General features: G+C 42.8%; 1 protein-coding gene across 1 annotated transcript in view; it reads left to right on the top strand.

The window, feature by feature from the left end:
- tnr (tenascin R (restrictin, janusin)) overlaps positions 1–18,402 on the top strand; it is a 91,746-nt gene that overhangs the window by 44,558 nt on the left and 28,786 nt on the right. Inside the window, exons 18-22 of the mRNA XM_079285375.1 lie at positions 1,887–2,153; positions 6,726–6,845; positions 7,226–7,369; positions 16,227–16,346; positions 18,091–18,234. Of these exons, the coding sequence (XP_079141501.1) occupies positions 1,887–2,153; positions 6,726–6,845; positions 7,226–7,369; positions 16,227–16,346; positions 18,091–18,234 (795 nt within the window). The remainder of the gene's footprint in view (positions 1–1,886; positions 2,154–6,725; positions 6,846–7,225; positions 7,370–16,226; positions 16,347–18,090; positions 18,235–18,402) is intronic.

The raw sequence follows: 18,402 nt of genomic DNA, 5'->3' as shown, positions 1-18,402 counted from the left end.
TGCAGCCGTGTTTTTTCTCTCTATCAGAGGATTACGCATTAACAATATGTATTAATTTACATCTCATTATAATGGGTTCATTTGTTTGTTTATTCATGTATTCCTAGGTTCCAGGTAAGGTTTTGTAATACTAATAGCAGCACGAGTGAAACCCATTCCATAAGGAGAAATGTACTTTATTTTAGCTAGCGAGGCCACGATATCCTAACTTTTCGTCCATAGTATAGGACTAGCTTAAAAATAACTAGATTTCCCATCATGCAACACATACTAGCATTTTTTCATTCGATCTGTGTTGCCCATGGATGCATGAGAAGACAACTGGGATGCATGAAGCCAAGAAGGTTTGCCTGTTCCAAAAATCCAATGCATCCATGGGTCCATAGAGCTAGCGCACTAGCATTTTCTTTAATCCCGCTTCCGAGCCGCTCTGTAACAGCTCGCTCACATGAACGGTAGTTAGTTATAACTTTTACAACCTAATCATTTGAAAAGGGCTACTGAAGTGTTTGCCCTGCGATGTTGATTTACCTAAAAAAAAAAAGAATCCGCTGAGTTACAGGTGTCAATTCCCAATATAAGTCTATGGAAAAACGTTGTTTGGGCCAAATGTGATCACGAGATGGACCTCGAACTTCTAATTCATTAATTCCACAGACTGGCCACTGCGTCTTCAAAGCCCGGTGCTTTTGTTCGAGCCTAATCAATGCCCTTTTAAGCTCCCCCAGTTTGTAATGCAGCTTTCTATTATAAGTTCAAAGTCCACAAGGCCAAATCGAGAAAACTGCAATGACATCATCATGTTTTTTTTTAGAAATTCCTTTAGAGACAGAGAAGACATTACACAATCTTTTTTCACAGGCAAAGTCACACTTCTCATGATTAGTATTCTGACCTTTATCTGTAAAACTATCATTAAAACCTACAGTTATCAATTGACATTACCTACTGTACATTGCCTGTGAGGTCATTGTAGCTGCAGTTAACTGGCTTTTTAGGTCCTAACTAACTCTACAAAAGATGTATCATTGTCATCTTGATCAACGGCATCTTCGCCATAACCACCACCATCACATGAAATGGAGCCTCCTTCTACTGCAATGTTCCATCCAAGATTAAAGCCAAGCCATGTTGCGCTTTTAACAACTGTTGCTGCTATACAGCCTTGTTTGGACGAGTGTCTCCTTGGATCATTTGTACCACCTCTTCTCCTGGCTTCCACACAAGGACGCCACTATGGAGGTTTACGCGACATACATTTTCTTTTGAAAGCATGGCTACAGTTGCTGAAGGAAATGCACCACAAAAAGCGGCTATTCGCTAATAAAAGAGAAGAAGAACTTAATTGCAGACCAGTGTTAACTGCGCAGATTTCAAATGATGATTGATTACAAATAAAAGGTGAAGTCAATGTTACTGCATCTTCCCCACTATTTATACGTCCACACATGGCTAATTAAATTCCAATCATGTTGCATTTGTTGCTGCATCGTCTGCTACACTGGTTCGTATTCATTACATCATCTCCTCTCCAGGTCATACATTTTGACAACGGCATCTGCTGTCATCATCATCATTCCTCCCATTTCCTGACTGTGAACAGTCCCATCACATCTTCATCTTTACGCCGGATAATCTCATCACTTCCACATGATTGTGGTCTTCTCTGACTCTCACCTGCCTCATCAAGATTATGCCCAAGGCTAATTTTCTTTATTATAAACGATCTATTACACCATCCAGGACTGCTTCCATCCATCACTGACATCGCTTGTCTGACATCTCCATAACGATGGCAGCTGTTTTCTTTTCTTTCGTCGCTGTTTCCTGCTTGTGGTCGGCGTTCTACCTGTCCTTGAAAACTCTGCGGTCCCCCGTTCCTCCAGGAATCAGGCCCGTAACCCACCTCTACTTGTCAGAGGTGACTTCAGACTCGGTGTCGGTGGCGTGGAGCGCCCCAGCACCGCCCGCTGACCTCTTCATCCTGAGCTACAGCTCCGCAGACGGTACCGACACCTCCAAGGTGACGCTGGACGGCTCCAAGACGAGGTCACTGGTCCAGGGGCTGCTGCCGTCCACTCAGTACACCGTCAGTCTGATCACGATACAGGGGGACGTTACCTCTGAGCCCATTACAGCGTCGCTCACGACAGGTGAGCTGCTTGATTTCATGTGTAAGTGGTATGAAAGGTAACTCAGGGAAGACACACACGAGGATGAATAAGCATGAGCAGCACAATAAAGGCTTTGTTTATGAGATCTGTTTTAGTAGTTGCGCAACCTTGCATCATACTGTTTGTCTATGCATGGATGACTTGTTCTGTACCTTAATGTCACGGTTAGGGCTGCAACTAACAATTATTTACATTGTCAATGAATGTGCAGACTGATTGGTTGTTTGGTCTACAGACAATAGTGAAAATATGTCCATAACGATGCAGCAGATCCTCACAAAAGAGAAACGATAACTACTCTTCTTTTTAGGGTTTGTTGAGACGGGAGGAACTGGAATGTCCTTGAATCCTATTTAAGATGAAGGTTGGAATCAGTAGAGAAATGGAAAGAAAGTGGGGAAACACTGTGGCAAGTGTGAGGTAAAGTGGGAAAGGAGATAAATTGGCATAATAAATGGAAACACAAAGTGATTTTGAATGAATATGTATTTGCAAAAAAATGCTTGTTTTAGCATCTGATTTGCACAGAACCGCAGCAGAATGAGTTTTGTAATTAGAGATCTGCCTTGGAGGTGTTTTCCTTTCTAATTCTTTGCCAGACTTACAGACACAGCACCACAAATACACGCTTGTTTTATTCTCCTGTGTTATCAGATGACGGAGGTTTGCCACACAGATGGAATGTGTGTCTATAGCCGGCGTGTATGACGATCCAGTGCTGTTTGCTGTTCATTCTAAACTCATTGGCAATCATAACATTTAAGGCTATTTGAGAAATGTTCTAATACAGACAAGGACAGAGGAAAGAAGAATGAGAGAGGGGGAGGAAAGGTGCAGTGTGTGGGCTGAGCTCATATTGTTACTGTAGTGTAAGAGAAGAAGTCTTGTGCTTTGCAAGGCAAGGCAAGTTTATTTGTATAGCACATTTCAACAACAAGGTAATTCAAAGTGCTTCACATAAAACCATTAAAAGCATCAAAACACAAGGCAAAACAAAAGGAGATTTCAAAAACAATTAAAAAACAGTGTAAAATGCAGAAATGCAGGAAATTGATTAATATATTAATTGAACGTGGTTCAATTAAAGGCAGCAGCAAACAGAAAGGTCTTCAATCTTGATTTAAATGAGCTGAGGGTCTCAGCAGACCTGCAGCTTTCTGGGACTTTGTTCCAGATATGTGGAGCAGAAAAACTGAACGCTGCTTCTCCATGTTTAGTTCTGACTCTGGGAACAGAAAGTAGACCGGTCCCACACGACCTAAGGGGTCGGGATGGTTCATAAGGTAGCAGCAGATCAGAGATGTATTTTGGTCCCAAACCATTCAGTGCTTTATAAACCAACAACAGGATTTTAAAGTCAATTCTTTGTTGGACAGGAAGCCAGTGCAAAGACCTCAGAACTGGAGTGATGTGGTCCACCCTCCTGGTCTTAGTGAGGACTCGAGCTGCAGCGTTCTGAATCAGCTGCAGCTTTCTGACTGATTTTTTACAGAGACCTGTAAACACACCGTTACAGTAGTCCAGTCTGCTGAAGATAAATGCGTGGACAAGTTTTTCCAAATCCTGTTGAGACATAAGTCCTCTAATCCTTGATATATTCTTCAGGTGATCGTAGGCTGATTTTGTAATTGTCTTGATATGGCTGTTCAGGTTGAGGTCTGAATCCATAACTACACCTAGATTTCTGGCTTGGTTTGTGGGTTTTAACATCAGTGACTGAAGCTGAGCGGTGGTTTTCAATTGTTCGTCCTTGGTACCAAAAACAATTACTTCTGTTTTATCTTTGTTTAATTGAAGAAAATTCTGGCACATCCAGTTGTTGATTTGTTCAATGCAGTTACCCAGCCCTTGTATGGGATTATAGTCCCCTGGTGACATAGTTATGTAGATTTGTGTGTCGTCTGCATAATTATGATAACACACTTTGTTGTTTTCCATAATCTGAGCTAGTGGAAGCATGTAGAGGCCCCAGTATTGAGCCTTGGGGAACACCACATGTCATTTTAGTCAGCTCTGATGTGTAATGAGCCACAGACACAAAGTATTCTCGGCCCTTCAAGTAGGATTGAAACCAGTTAAGTGCTGTGCCAGAGAGTCCCACCCAGATTTGTAGTCTTTCTAGGAGTATGGCATGGTCGACCGTGTCGAATGCAGCACTGAGATCCAGTAACACTAAGACTGAACTTCTGCCATTGTCTATGTTTAAGTGGATGTCGTTGAAAACCTTAACAAGAGCAGTTTCAGTGCTGTGGTGCTGTCGAAAGCCTGACTGGAAAACATCAAAGCAGTTATTTACGGCCAAGAAGTCGGTCAGCTGTTGGAAAACCGCTTTTTCAATTATTTTACTTAAAAATGGGAGGTTTGATATTGGCCGATAATTTTTCATCGTTGCAGAGTCTAAACTAACCTTCTTTAGGAGTGGTTTAATAACTGCAGTTTTTAGCTTGTGTGAAGACACCTGAGAGAAGGGATGTGTTTACAATTTGTAAAAGATCAGTGGTCATGCAGTTTGAAATATTTTTGAAAAAGTGTGTTGGTAGAATATCCAAGCAGCAGGAGGATGACTTCAGATGTTGTATGATGTCTTCTAGGCTTCTACGGTCGATTGAATGAAATTGTGTCATGATATTTGAATGGATGTTAGATCGGGACAACACATATCCTGTGGTTGATGTGGAGGCACTGACTGCTTGTCTAATTTTCAGAATTTTGTCAGTAAAAAAGGTGGCAAATTGATTGCATGCCCAAGTGGATTGGAGTTCAGCAGCTACCGACACTGGAGGGTTTGTTAGCCTGTCGACGGTAGCAAATAAGGCGCGTGTATTGTTCTTGTTTTTGGTTATGATGTCAGAGAAGAATGACTGCCTTGCATTTCTAAGTTCCAAATTATAATTGCAAAGTTTCTCTTTATAGATGAGACTGTTTTCTGTCTTATTCATTTGAATTTAGTCTTTTCCTTCTCGGCTTCCCTTTATTCTGTCTCCTCTCTCTCATTTACAGTTTCTCTATCGTTTCTCTCCATTTCTTCCGATTGATATCCTCCCACTGCGCCGCAATGATCCCCCACACCTTTCTCTGTCTTTGTTAACATATTATACAGAATTACCACGCCACTTCTTTGAGCTGCTAATTGGCTTCTTGTCAGAAGCGGCTCTCAGAAACATTTCTTTTGATTACGAGTGCGCTAATTACATCTGGGAAGAGAATGAGTGAGAAGAGGGGTCAGTGGAACAACCTGCCCGAGAAAGAGACAGCGGGCAAAATTTGGAAAATCATCAAAGGAAAATCACCAAAAAGAGAAACAAAGAGAGGACTGAAGACAAATGCAGAGGAGAGGTGAATGTGAGCATTGAACAAAAGAGATATTAACTGTGCATCAGCGCCAGAGACACCTGCATGCTGTCATCTTATTACTGTGCCAGTTTCACACAATACCTTAGCAGCTTCGAGCACACTCTCTCTCTCTCTCTCTTTACATTCACCCACACATGATGCTGAGCAGGTTTTGAGGGTGAAATTGGACAGGGATTATGAAACAGATGTACAGTATTTCCTGCACCTGTCTTTAGACTGCGGCGATGCTTTGATCTCGCATGTTTGAATGCGAGTGCTGATGAGAGACTGCACTCTGTCTTTCCTTGTGTAATTAGGGATGCTTTTAGCATTGCATTTCCTGCATTTGAAATTGTCTGCGGCCCAGTTTTGAACCAGATACAGTTGGTGGTTTGTTATTTACCAGACTTTGATAGTCACTCTGTGCGGTCAGTTCAAAGGGTGCGTTGATGTCGCTCAGCCCGACGGCCACGTTCATTTATTATGCTTACACAGTGAATTGTGTTCTTCCAGAGGGGGGGGGGGGTTCAGGTCAATAGCGGTAGATATTCTGCAACTGCTCCCATTCAGACCCTCTCAGGACGCTTCATGAGAAAATGCAAATTTGCTGCCGTTATTCTGGCCAAGGCAAACATTATTCGTCAGATATGCATGCAAAGCTACTACTGTATGTCATAAAGGTTGAATTTCAATTAAGCCCAGGAGTTATGAATTGCCCCCTCTGCTTGAATAATAGCCATTATTCTTTAAGCAGGTGCAGTTTACAAGCGCTGCCTGTTTCGCCTCTTGTCCACACGGAGAGATTGAAGTGATCTTTTAATCTCCTCCACCCTTTTTTTTGTCTTTTTCTTTCCCCCTCTCTAACTTTCTTTATCCCGCTTTTTCTCTTGCAGTTAAGGACCTGTCACCAGTTTAATTGTTTGCTCACATTGTTTTCGCCCTAACCTTTTCCATGGCTGCTCGATAGTCTCCGGAGACGCATAAAGCAAATTATCTGCGGGGGGGTAAATCTCCTCTGAGTAAGCTTTGCTCAGTCTAATGCTGCCTTATTGTGTTCTTTCACCAGCTATATTTCTACTGGAGTATCGTTTGATGGTGTTTGTTTATTTATAAATGTGTGTGCTTTCACAGACCAAGGACAGGTCTGTTTATGTTCTCCCATGTTTTCCATTGTGGGCCCTTTTGATTCATTGCTAACACACATCCTCTCCCTTCCAGGCATGGACCCACCTAAAGAGATGACTGTGTCAGATGTGATGGAAGACGCAGTGACTATCTTTTGGATCAAACCGCTGGCTCCATTTGAATACTATAAGCTGTCCTACCAATCAGCCAGAGGTAGCATATCCTTTTCTGTTACGCCTGCCTTCATTGCATGATAATAACATGGTGTTTAATAAACGTTGGCATACACGCCGGCACTCTGCGCTCTCATGTTTCAGCGAAATGAACATGGCATTTGTTGTAGCACGTCTCTCTGATGTAAGATATTTTGTAGCAGGGAACCCTGTTACACACACTGTTGTATCTAATTAATTGATAACATTTTATCAGCGAAATGTAATTGTATTCTTAATTAAAATGCTGTATTTAATAATTATTCCATAAAGAAAGTAATTCAATATTCAGCCACGCGATTCAAAGCACACACCAGTTACCGTGTAGCTGAAGAAATGTAAGATCGGAGCGATAGCAACAGTCTTGATGTTCTCCTGCAGGTCGAGTGGACAGCGTGGTGATTGACAGCGATGTGACCAACTACACTTTGTCCAGCCTGTTTCCTGCTACAGAATACGACATCAGCCTCAGCGCTGTCAGAGGGAGTCAGGAGAGCAAAGTGGTCAGCACCTCCATCTTCACAGGTAGGAGTTGATGAGGAAACGTTATTTCGGGGCGAATAGAATGAAAGAGAATACACCGTGAGAGGGGGTGGGACATGGATGAAATGTTTGCTAGACTCTCAGACCAATTATTCTTTATACAACAAGAATAGCTGCGCGTTGGGATCCACTGTATGTGCCAGAAAGAGCAACACACACAGACACAGACGTCAGACAAACTCTAAGGGTACAGCTGACATTGCAGGAGGTGCAATCCTTACTGCTGCAATAGATGAAACTGTCCACTCCATGACCCAGTAATTGGTAACTTACTCCCAGCTCCATTTCACTCTCCTCTATCTCCCTCCCCTTCTTTCCTATCTCTTTATACTTAAGCCTCACCTCTCCACTGTATCGTTACGCCGCTCTCTGTCTCTCAGTATCCTTCTCTTCTCTATCCTCCATCTTTCTGTCCCCCCTTTCCATTTCCTCTCTGCTTTCCATTCTTTAATCTTCTCTCTTGGTGTCTCTCTCCACTAATTTCCTCCCGATTCGTCAATATACGTAAGAAACCTCAAGCTCCCTTGCTTTCAGACTCTTTACTTGGCACTAAATCACAAGTTATGCATGTAAACACCGTTGGGAACGGGATACCGTTCTTCCACTAACACACTCTCCCAGTGCTATGCATAATAATCTCCGTTGTGTGTTAGAGAGGAAAAAGCGAGAGAGCTAAGGAGAGCCCAGGATAGGAGGGAGAAAAGGGGAGCAGGAGGTGTGTTTGCATGCCAATGAGAGCCAATTCACCAGCAATCCAGTGAGAAAAGAAGAAGCAAAAGAGTCTCTCACCTTCTCGTGTGTCTTGCTCTTCCTCTCCACTTCTTTATCATCAGCGTCTTCCTTTGACAATCCCTGTGTACTAACAATAAGCAGAGCCGTCAGGGCTGTAATAGCCTGAAAAGAACATAACTCCAAAGTCAAGCTTGTTAGAAATGGTAAATAACATTTTTCTCACATCGCACAATGCCCAGCCAGGGACTTTTTAATGCCGCTTTCAACAACAAAACAGAAACAGGGGATTTGGAGCAGTAATCCAGCAGTGCCTGGCCAAGTATGTAATGACTTGAACAACGCTGGAATTGCTACTTACTTGACTTCCGTAATCAATTGTTGTCGCAGGGGACGAAAAAGCAGGGAGCCATATTTCACTGTGTTAACACAGCAGGTACCGCTAATCTAAGATGAATTTCGGAGGGTTGACACTAAATAGACGATGTGAAGGTCCATTTAATGGAGTGCTAATAACGGTGCTCATTAGCAAAGTATCAGGACCCCTAGTGAAGTATTACTTGTCCCAAAACTTAAGTTGGAAGAGAAACCATTTAGTCCAGTACTCTACAGTACTCTACATTCACAAACTAAAATCAGCATTGAAAAGGGCCGCTCACATGCAGAATAAAAGCATGAGTACAGGTACAATGTTTGCATGGCTGTGGCCGCAAGTATTAGTCTGAGTATTGCGCCACAGACACATCCAGTGTAACTAAGAGTGGAGAACACTGATAACCTGCTTCTTTATGTACTGGAGGCAGTACAGCTTCCACAGTAATGAGAGGGGATGTAGAGAAGGACTGGGGAGTAAAATGGCCCAATGTGTCTCACTAACTGTACTGTCTGCTGCAGTGTGGTCTACATAATGGACACAGCAGACTGACCTCACGGTCCACTGTCACAGCTGACTGTCCGTCTGAATGTACTTGTATTCTCGTTTAAACAGGATTGTAGTGCTAGGAAACACATTGGGTCCATCTTTACTTTCTGTCAGCTGATGTCATTCACCTAAACTGTAACCGGAAATAAACCGGGACACATTTAAAATGTTGAAAGAACTGTAACATTGTACATATATTGTACAGTTGTAACATCACTACTGTTAGGAGTAACAGTTTCTGAATACGGACTGTGTATTTTTCCAAGGATTGATCCTTTCGATTCTTTCACACCATTTATATAGCACCTAGACCTGCTAGAAGACGTGAAAATCCCCCTGTTTACAATATGATATGGGACCTTTAATAATCTCCATTTATAACAATCTTCATGTGCCCAATTGTCCCCCATGAAATCAAGGTTGTTATCAAAGCCGTTAGCAGGCTTATGAACTGTATCAACATTGCCAGTAATTGTGTGGGCACGCTAAACTACAAAACAATCTGTTCGTTGTTACTTAGTGAACGTGCAGTGCACGCTGATGTCTGTACACTCTGTTTGTTGGAGAGGGAAAAAACACAAACAAAGTTACAAATCCTTGATTTTCACAAAGACCATCAGAGTGATACGTCTGTCAGTCAGTCAACAATCGTGCGGTAGCTGACTGCTTGTCCTAATCCAGCTTGGAATAGCGGGTGAATTTAACATTAAGTTAAGTGAGTTCCGCAGCCAAAAGAGGAGACTCGGAGCTCTCAATATGCTCCTTCAGATGACATCTGATACCTTCAGCTTCAATTGCCAGACGTGACTTGCTAGATGTTTGTCATCAGACAACCACATAGCTTTCACCACTGAATATTATTCCACTTTTGAATGTAAGGATTACAATAATGCAAATAAGTGATTTTAAACGTCACGACCAATGTTCCCTCTAAGCTGCGCGCTTGAGCAATCGCGCACTGCTCGCACAGTCTCAGCGCACAAGAAAATCTATGCAGCGCATAAAATAAAATTCAACATAAACGTATTAATTAATATCTAATATTAGTCCTAATCTTATCTAATCAATTAAACCAATAATAATAATAATAATTTTGTTTTCTGTACTATTTTGCAACGTAACTCAGTGAGTGACAGGTGTCCAGCCAATGATACGATTCGGTTCACTTACGCTACGCAGCCAATCATAGCATTGACACTATTGCCCTGCCCATTCGCGCCGTGCAGGTTAGCTAGCTAACAACAGTGCGGCGGAGTTACGAGACGCAAATGCTAACCCCTTATCATGGCGAAACGAACGGGCAGCGACACATCCACTCACCAAGCCATTGGAAAAAAGAAATGTGGTTCTTTTAAGATGGAATGGCTGTCGGAGTATGTTCAAATAGAAGAACAAGCGGTGAAACTGGGTGAGATGTTTTCTTTTTCGAGTGAGAAGGGTCTACTCTGCAAAACATGCAGCGAAGCTAAAGTAGCAAATGAGTTTTCCGAGGGAAAAATGTGGACTGAATGGAAGTTGGACTACCTCAAGCGTCACATTCAGCAGAAAAAACAAAAAATTAAATCAAAACAGCATCCAGAAATCGTCTTGAAGTGGCACATTTGGACCAGCTGATGCGCATAAAGTCAAAGCAAGAAGCAGACGAAGCCATCAACCTGGACAAAGTGTACAACCATTGGAGAAGTGAGAAGGACAGACGTGAAAAATAAGGTAACATTTAAGTCAGATTTGTGCATATTCTAGTGACATTTATTAAGATTTTTTACTTATGGATATTAATCATTAAATTATGTTACTATTAGATAATTTATGGGTAGTAGAAATGATAATAAAAAACTGAGTAATTACATATTTTACAGACAGAGTTACAGGAATTTACACTGTATCACAAGCTACAGCACACGTCATTGTGCAAAATGTGAATGTTTTAATGTGAACAAAATGTTATGTCTGAAAGGTGTATATGTATCATTTCTTCCAGAACAGGACCCTCACACAGGCCACAACAGGACCTCACACAGGCCAAAGCAAGACTCTTCCCATGGCCAAGCAGGACTCTCACATAAAACATACTACACATCTCATGAACAACAAGATGTTTGTCTTTTTCCTTTAAAGTTTGTCAAATCACTTATATTAAAAGTAAACTAGTGAAAATTGCTGCTGTAATTTGATTCTTTTAATAAGCCATGTAACTTGCTATGATCCAAGGTTTTGAACAGGTGTGATACTGGTGTGTGGCCACAGCGTGCACATCTGATGTTGCTCACAGTGGTCCTCAGTGTGCTCAGGGAGCTTGTGTGTATGCCCAGACACATGAAAAATTAGAGGGAACATTGGTCACGACATTGGTGTGTATTTTTATACTCAGATGGATTATCAAGTTCTTTTTAGCTGACTTCAAGAAAAACACTAATTAGACCTTCCCGAGAAATCGACTTCCTGAGCTTCGAGCTGCCAGAGAGAGAGAGGGTCCATGAAGCCAGCCTAAGGGAGGACAGGGGTCAGACCAGGATAACTGAATGGACCTGCTTGGGTTTTAGCAGAGCCTTTAATGTCACTGCTTTAATAATGTCTCTGGGTTTACCGAAGGATTGCACACCTTAATATCTGTAGTCTCAAGATCTCTTGATGCCACTCAGAGATGATTATATACTGTGATTGATATTTCAGAAACACATCTCAGTTCATGACTCTGAAGTAGCCACACCTGACATGAGCGGAGGTGTTGATATATATGTTCAAAGCCACATTCCAGTTAAGATCCAGTTATAAAAGCCCTTCAGATCTTAAATTCACCTCACATCAAACCAGTATTTATTGCTTTTTTTCTATCGACCCCCAAGCTTTAATATGCAATACGCTGATGATATATGTGCCGCGCTGCAGAAAGGCACTGATGCTGATGGAGAAACACTTTCAGGCGGATCCATACAGTTCTTCGACCTGTGCTCGGAAAAAGCAATTACTTGTTGTAAGCATGTGTTATGTAATCATGTGTTTGACTCAGATGATGACCTGGCCTACCAATAGCAGCCTCATGCATTGAGCATATTGACACAGATGCTAGCGAGACCTTCTCTAGAGTCATATCCATGCCTGTTGGTTTGAAGTTAACATCATTTAGTGGCCGTAGCTATGGAACGTGCGGCAATAAAATCAAGAGAATGAACACCGTGGACTCAGAAACAAGGCCACAAGAATAAGTAGATTCAAATAAATGACACGCTGCGACCAAAACAAGATTCATGAACTAAAGCCTGATGGCAAGAAATTATTGGAATACCTGTAACGGAATAGTCGTTAAGTAAAAGCAAATAATCCTTCCTATATAAAATCAGATGGTGCATTCATTGAAATTGCTAACTTATCTCATTGATCGCTTCACTGAAAAGGTTGACAGTCTAATGGTGCGTTCACACCGGTCGCGTTGATTTTTTGACGCGCGTCGAGATTACATACAAAGTCTATGCACAGACGCGATGAGACTGGCTCGCCGCGATTTTGCGATGGCGCTGCACGTTGGACGCGTTATTGCAGTGCGGTGGACGCGGTTGGACGCCGCAAAATCGCCAACGCGCGAGTTGAAATTTTTCAACTTCAGCGACATAATCGCGTGACGCTGTGGCGCGATAGCCTATCAGCGTTGAGTTGCTCCCCCTGTCGTCACTGGCTTCCTGCCGTTGTTGAATCAGGAAATAAATCCTGTCGCCGTCTGTGTTCACCCAGAGCGCTACGATACCTCATATGAATAGAGACCGGACCAAACTATGTGTATGCATGTGTGTGTGTAAACCATACGGTACAAACAATAAATAGACGCTGCCGTATTTACGTCTACGTGACGTTATTGAGTGCTGGTGGAGCTGCTACGATGTTAGCATAGCCTAGCACCGATCCATCAGAGCTCCATTGAGAAGACCAGTAACCTACAAATCGGTATCATTACGTAGTTATTTCGGAGTCCCTTTTTGTCGGAGAAGACAAGTACAAATCGGCATCATTACGTAGTTATTTCGGAGTCCCTTTTTGTCGGTTTATTGCCGTTGAATCACAGCCAAATCTGTTTATTTTGTGTTCCTACAGCTGTAGTAAACAGCGACCGGTGGCTTGCTAGACACAGTGAATACAGCTCGATACAATCCACGGAGCTCCTCTGAACAATATTATGAACCAGACATGACGGCGTTTGGCATTCCGATGTTTGAGGGACTTCCACAACACGTACAAAGCAGCAATTGTCCTTATTCCTGTCATGGTTGACGGCGGAAAACAATGGCGGCCAGATCGAGGCTTCCAGGACGATAAACCACGCCCCCTCTCCGGCGCTACGAGATTTTGCGGCGACCGGTGTGAACACGACCGGCGGCGCGTTGGACGCTTTTTTGCAGTGCGTTGGACGCTTTTTTGCAGTGCGTCAAAAAATCAACGCGACCGGTGTGAACGCAGCATAATGCTGCGTTCACACCGGTCGCGTTGATTTTTTGACGCGCGTCGAGATTACATACAAAGTCTATGCACAGACGCGATGAGACTGGCGCGCCTCGATTTTGCGATCCCGCGGCGCGTTGGACGCGTTATTGCAGTGCGGTGGACGCGGTGGACGCGTTGGACGCCGCAAAATCGCCAACGCGCGAGTTGAAATTTTTCAACTTCAGCGACATAATCGCGTGACGCTGTGGCGCGATAGCCTATCAGCGTTGAGTTGCTCCCCCTGTCGTCACTGGCTTCCTGCCGTTGTTGAATCAGGAAATAAATCCTGTCGCCGTCTGTGTTCACCCAGAGCGCTACGATACCTCATATCAATAGAGACCGGACCAAACTATGTGTATGCATGTGTGTGTGTAAACCATACGGTACAAACAATAAATAGACGCTGCCGTATTTACGTCTACGTGACGTTATTGAGTGCTGGTGGAGCTGCTACGATGTTAGCATAGCCTAGCACCGATCCATCAGAGCTCCATTGAGAAGACCAGTAACCTACAAATCGGTATCATTACGTAGTTATTTCGGAGTCCCTTTTTGTCGGAGAAGACAAGTACAAATCGGCATCATTAGGTAGTTATTTCGGAGTCCCTTTTTGTCGGTTTATTGCCGTTGAATCACAGCCAAATCAGTTTATTTTGTGTTCCTACAGCTGTAGTAAACAGCGACCGGTGGCTTGCTAGACACAGTGAATACAGCTCGATACAATCCACGGAGCTCCTCTGAACAATATTATGAACCAGACATGACGGCGTTTGGCATTCCGATGTTTGAGGGACTTCCACAACACGTACAAAGCAGCAATTGTCCTTATTCCTGTCATGGTTGACGGCGGAAAACAATGGCGGCCAGATCGAGGCTTCCAGGACGATAAACCACGCCCCCTCTCCGGCGCTACGAGATTTTGCGGCGACCGGTGTGAACACGACCGGCGGCGCGTTGGACGCTTTTTTGCAGTGCGTTGGACGCTTTTTTGCAGTGCGTCAAAAAATCAACGCGACCGGTGTGAACGCAGCATTAGACTCAATATGAATACCTCAAATGGCTCATTCTCTAAAGAAACGAATTGAAGAGTTTATCATAAAAGAACTAAAGCTGTAGGTTTAACCTCAAACCACTTCTACTGGAGGAGATAAAAAAAGACTTCTCATATTAGATAATGAACAGTCTGGACTGGATAACCTTGATGAATACGAATTATAGCTGATTACATCACAAGACCTGTATCTCACGTCTTTAACCTTCACCTGAGAGGAAGAACTGTAGTACATTCAATGGGGATTACAGCAGACCCATTAGTATTCTTCCTGCTCCTCGTAAACTCTTCGATAGACTAGTATACGATCACATTTTGAGGTTTTTTTTCTGTCAATGGCCTTAATTCTGAGTTTCAGCATGCCTGAGAAGATGCCGACTCTACCTCTACCGCCTCAACACAGATGGCTGATGACTGGCTGAGTCAAATGAATGACAACAAAAACTGTCGGCGCTGTCTTGCTTGACTTCAGTGCTGCTGTCGATGTGAATGACTATGAGTTACTCCTGAAAACTACTTTTGACATGTGACTTCAGTGCAAACCGTGTCTCTCTGGTCCTGAATCATACGCACCGGGGCTTGACTTTCAGATACAGATCCAGATCATGTGAGCGTGATGCAGTGTGGGGCTCAATCTGCGATTCACCGGTGCAATCAGGAGATGGAGAGCGATGATTGGATTATCACTGGGACTGATAAAAGTGGATGACCCGTTTATTTTATTTCTTTATTGGCCATCGCTACTCCATCTCCATTGCTGGTCTAATTGACTTGGCAAACATCCATTAAATTCACTTAAACCTTTTTGGAATTAAAGTAATGATTTTAATCAGGTTTGTCCATCTATTGTAGAGATAAGAAAGACCCAAACTCACTTGGTGGTGCTAATGAGCACAGTTCTTTTTTTTTTTTATTCTGATGAGGGCAGGGCAATATTAATTACCACGTCTGGGCCGAGCTTTTGGAGCACATGCAGTGTTCTGTGTTCTCCTGCCACGCTCACTGCCGCGCTGCAATAACACGCCTGAGGAGAAATTGGGGTTGAAACACCGAGGTTAAAGGTATAATTAAATTCAAACTCAATTTTGGCATGTCCAGCAGTCTGAGAATGAAATCAGGAAGAGGGTGGGCTCGGGAGAGTAGCTGAGACGCTCTACAGCCTTTTTTGACTGCATAATTTGTCTTTGATGTGTGTTAGAATTGAGGAAACACTGATCCAAATGGCAAAGAGAGTCATTATCAATCAGTATGAATGCAAAGCACTTCTGTGTCTGGGCTTCTATAATTACAACTGAGATGTGGTTTGAATAACGGTTTTCCATTTCAAATAGAACTCCGTTCCGGTATAATTGATAATTTATGTCTCTTTGCAATTCTACCATAATACCAGCATTACAAAAACAAAATCACAAATATTTTCTGATGAAAGCAACTATAACACAGATCCATAGTTTGTGTACAGATTAATTGCAGAGTAGTATTCCAAATTGATTGATAAATCGTTTCAAACTTTTTTAGCAACAATGATTCTGTTCGGAAAAAGCAAACACGTTGACTTGGTCACTGATAACGTCTCAGTAATGTCCTGAAATCTGATCTCTTGGAATGAGCACGTTTCGGCTCTTGTTTTTGTCAATACATACTTTTGTCGTATTCTGTTGCAGCGATGGACATGCCGGCGGAATTGACGGCTCTCAACATCACTCCACAAGGAACCCTGCTGAGGTGGAATCCACCTGTTTCCATCGTGGACAACTACGTGCTGACCCTCACACACAACCAGGGTGAGTTATCCAGACTGTCATTCAGAGGCTGTTTATTAGATAATGAAAGGATGCAACTCATCCTTTCATTATCTAATAAACAGCCTCTGAATGACAATAATCAGACGAATTAAAGCATTTCGATAAAATCATCAGCACCCATTTCTTTTTAATGCCTCCATAGTGAGCAGTTCAGCTGCTCATCTGTCTGTATCACATCACCACTACAGCGTTGCTGCTTACATTGCTTAACAGCTCATTTTAACAGGGAGATTCTTACACATCAGCTTTTTTCTGAATGCCGTCGTCTGTAGGCGTCATGTTTGTGTTTCATCAAGCACTTCGTAACCTTGGTTATGAAAGGCACTGTTTAAGTAAATGTAAACTAAACTAACGTGCTGTTGAGAAGAGCTCTCTGGACAATTAAGTATGCTTGACATACACACAGTGAGAGTGCTGGAATATGAAAGTATAAAAAGCTTCAAAGGAGTCGTGTTTTCTAAAGAAACACCAGCCCGTGTATTCAGTCATCAGCCTTTGCATGTATATTTTAAACTCACCAGTCAAATGTTTAACGACACTTGAACGCAACTATTTTTTTCCCTTCTGACTTTTATAACGCGGCTGGAGTATAATGTTATGGAAAGCATATTTCTCATTAGCACACGACCCCACAGCCGAAGCCATGCCGGGAGTTATCCGGAAGGAATCCATATCACTCGGCTCCCAGAGTCGATGTGTATGTTACACCCCGACTGACTGGACTCCAGCCTGATCAGATACAGAGATCGTATCGATATGCTGGACACATACTCAGAAAGCAGCCCCGGCCAGGGTTTGGAGAAGCGCAATGTAAAATTGTGGACAAATGAGTGTCAGTGTATTAAGTCAAGGTCAATAAACCTCATATTTCTATCGAGTATACTGTCCTGCATTACAAAATACATTTGTATTGGCAACCAGGAGCACCCACATGAAATCCAAACCATCGTGGTGTCAGTCTGTCAAACTTCATATAAAACAGATCAACAGTGTATCGCGGACATAATGTGGTTTGTTCAGCAGCATCACTGTCACTGTGATGTTTACACATTTCACACCAGTGTGAGGGTCATGCTGGTACGTTGATGCAGCTCTCCTCATTGAATTAAAACTCTTTAACTGAACAAGATCCTGTCAGTGAGCCACTGACACAAAAAATGTCTTTTCTAGAAAATTCTATATCTTGTTTGTGTTACGCAATTACTTTCATTACTGCAATTACTTTCAGAATAGAATATAATTGAAATGTACTTTATTCATCCCCAAGGGGAAATTTGTCTGTGGCAGCAGCAAACAGGGTAATCAACTATTTTTAAGAATCAAATCAGAGACTGGAAATGAAGATTGGTAATTCATATGTAATCACCCCCTTTAAATGAATGAAAATATCTTACATTGATTCTTGAAATATGCAGTTCGATAAGAGAAGCGATGAATGGTGTTTTGTCAGTCTTGTATTCAGTATTCAGTCGTATTTTAGAGCAGAAGACATGGAAAGTGGGCCTCGTTTTTGCAGAGTTGTCCCCAAAGGCATATTTCACCAAAAGCATAATTAGTGTAGAAATTCTTCGACTTCAAAGAGGACCCCCAAAGGTGGCCAAACAGTGCAGGCTTTGAGGTTCAGATCTGACTTCTCTCCCACGCTGAAGCTTCTTTCTAACAGTTACAATTGAATGTGGTCAGAAGATGTACGATAAACATATAATCCTCCTGTGTTTTCCAGTGACAGCTGATACTTTCCTTGTGGAAGGAAACAAGCAGGAGCACCAGCTGTCCAACCTTAAGCCAAGCACCACCTACTCTGTAGCCCTCTACGCCACCAAAGGACCCCTCACCAGCGGCACCGTCATCACCAACCTCCAAACACGTATGTGCTCCATCTTTATTCAGCTGGTCTCTGTACAGTGGGCGGTGCATGAGTCCGTGGTTAGCACTGTCGCCTCACAGCAGGAGGCTCCTCCGGGCCCCAACTGGAGCCCTTGTGTGGAATTAAATGTTCTCGCCGCATTTGCGTGGGCTTCCTCGGTCGGGCGCT

This window comes from Melanostigma gelatinosum (genome assembly GCF_949748355.1).
Source record: "Melanostigma gelatinosum genome assembly, chromosome: 15".
Taxonomy (NCBI): Eukaryota; Metazoa; Chordata; class Actinopteri; order Perciformes; family Zoarcidae; genus Melanostigma; species Melanostigma gelatinosum.
The sequence above is the reverse complement of the archived record's forward strand: the minus strand, read 5'-3'. Positions and strand labels throughout refer to the sequence as shown.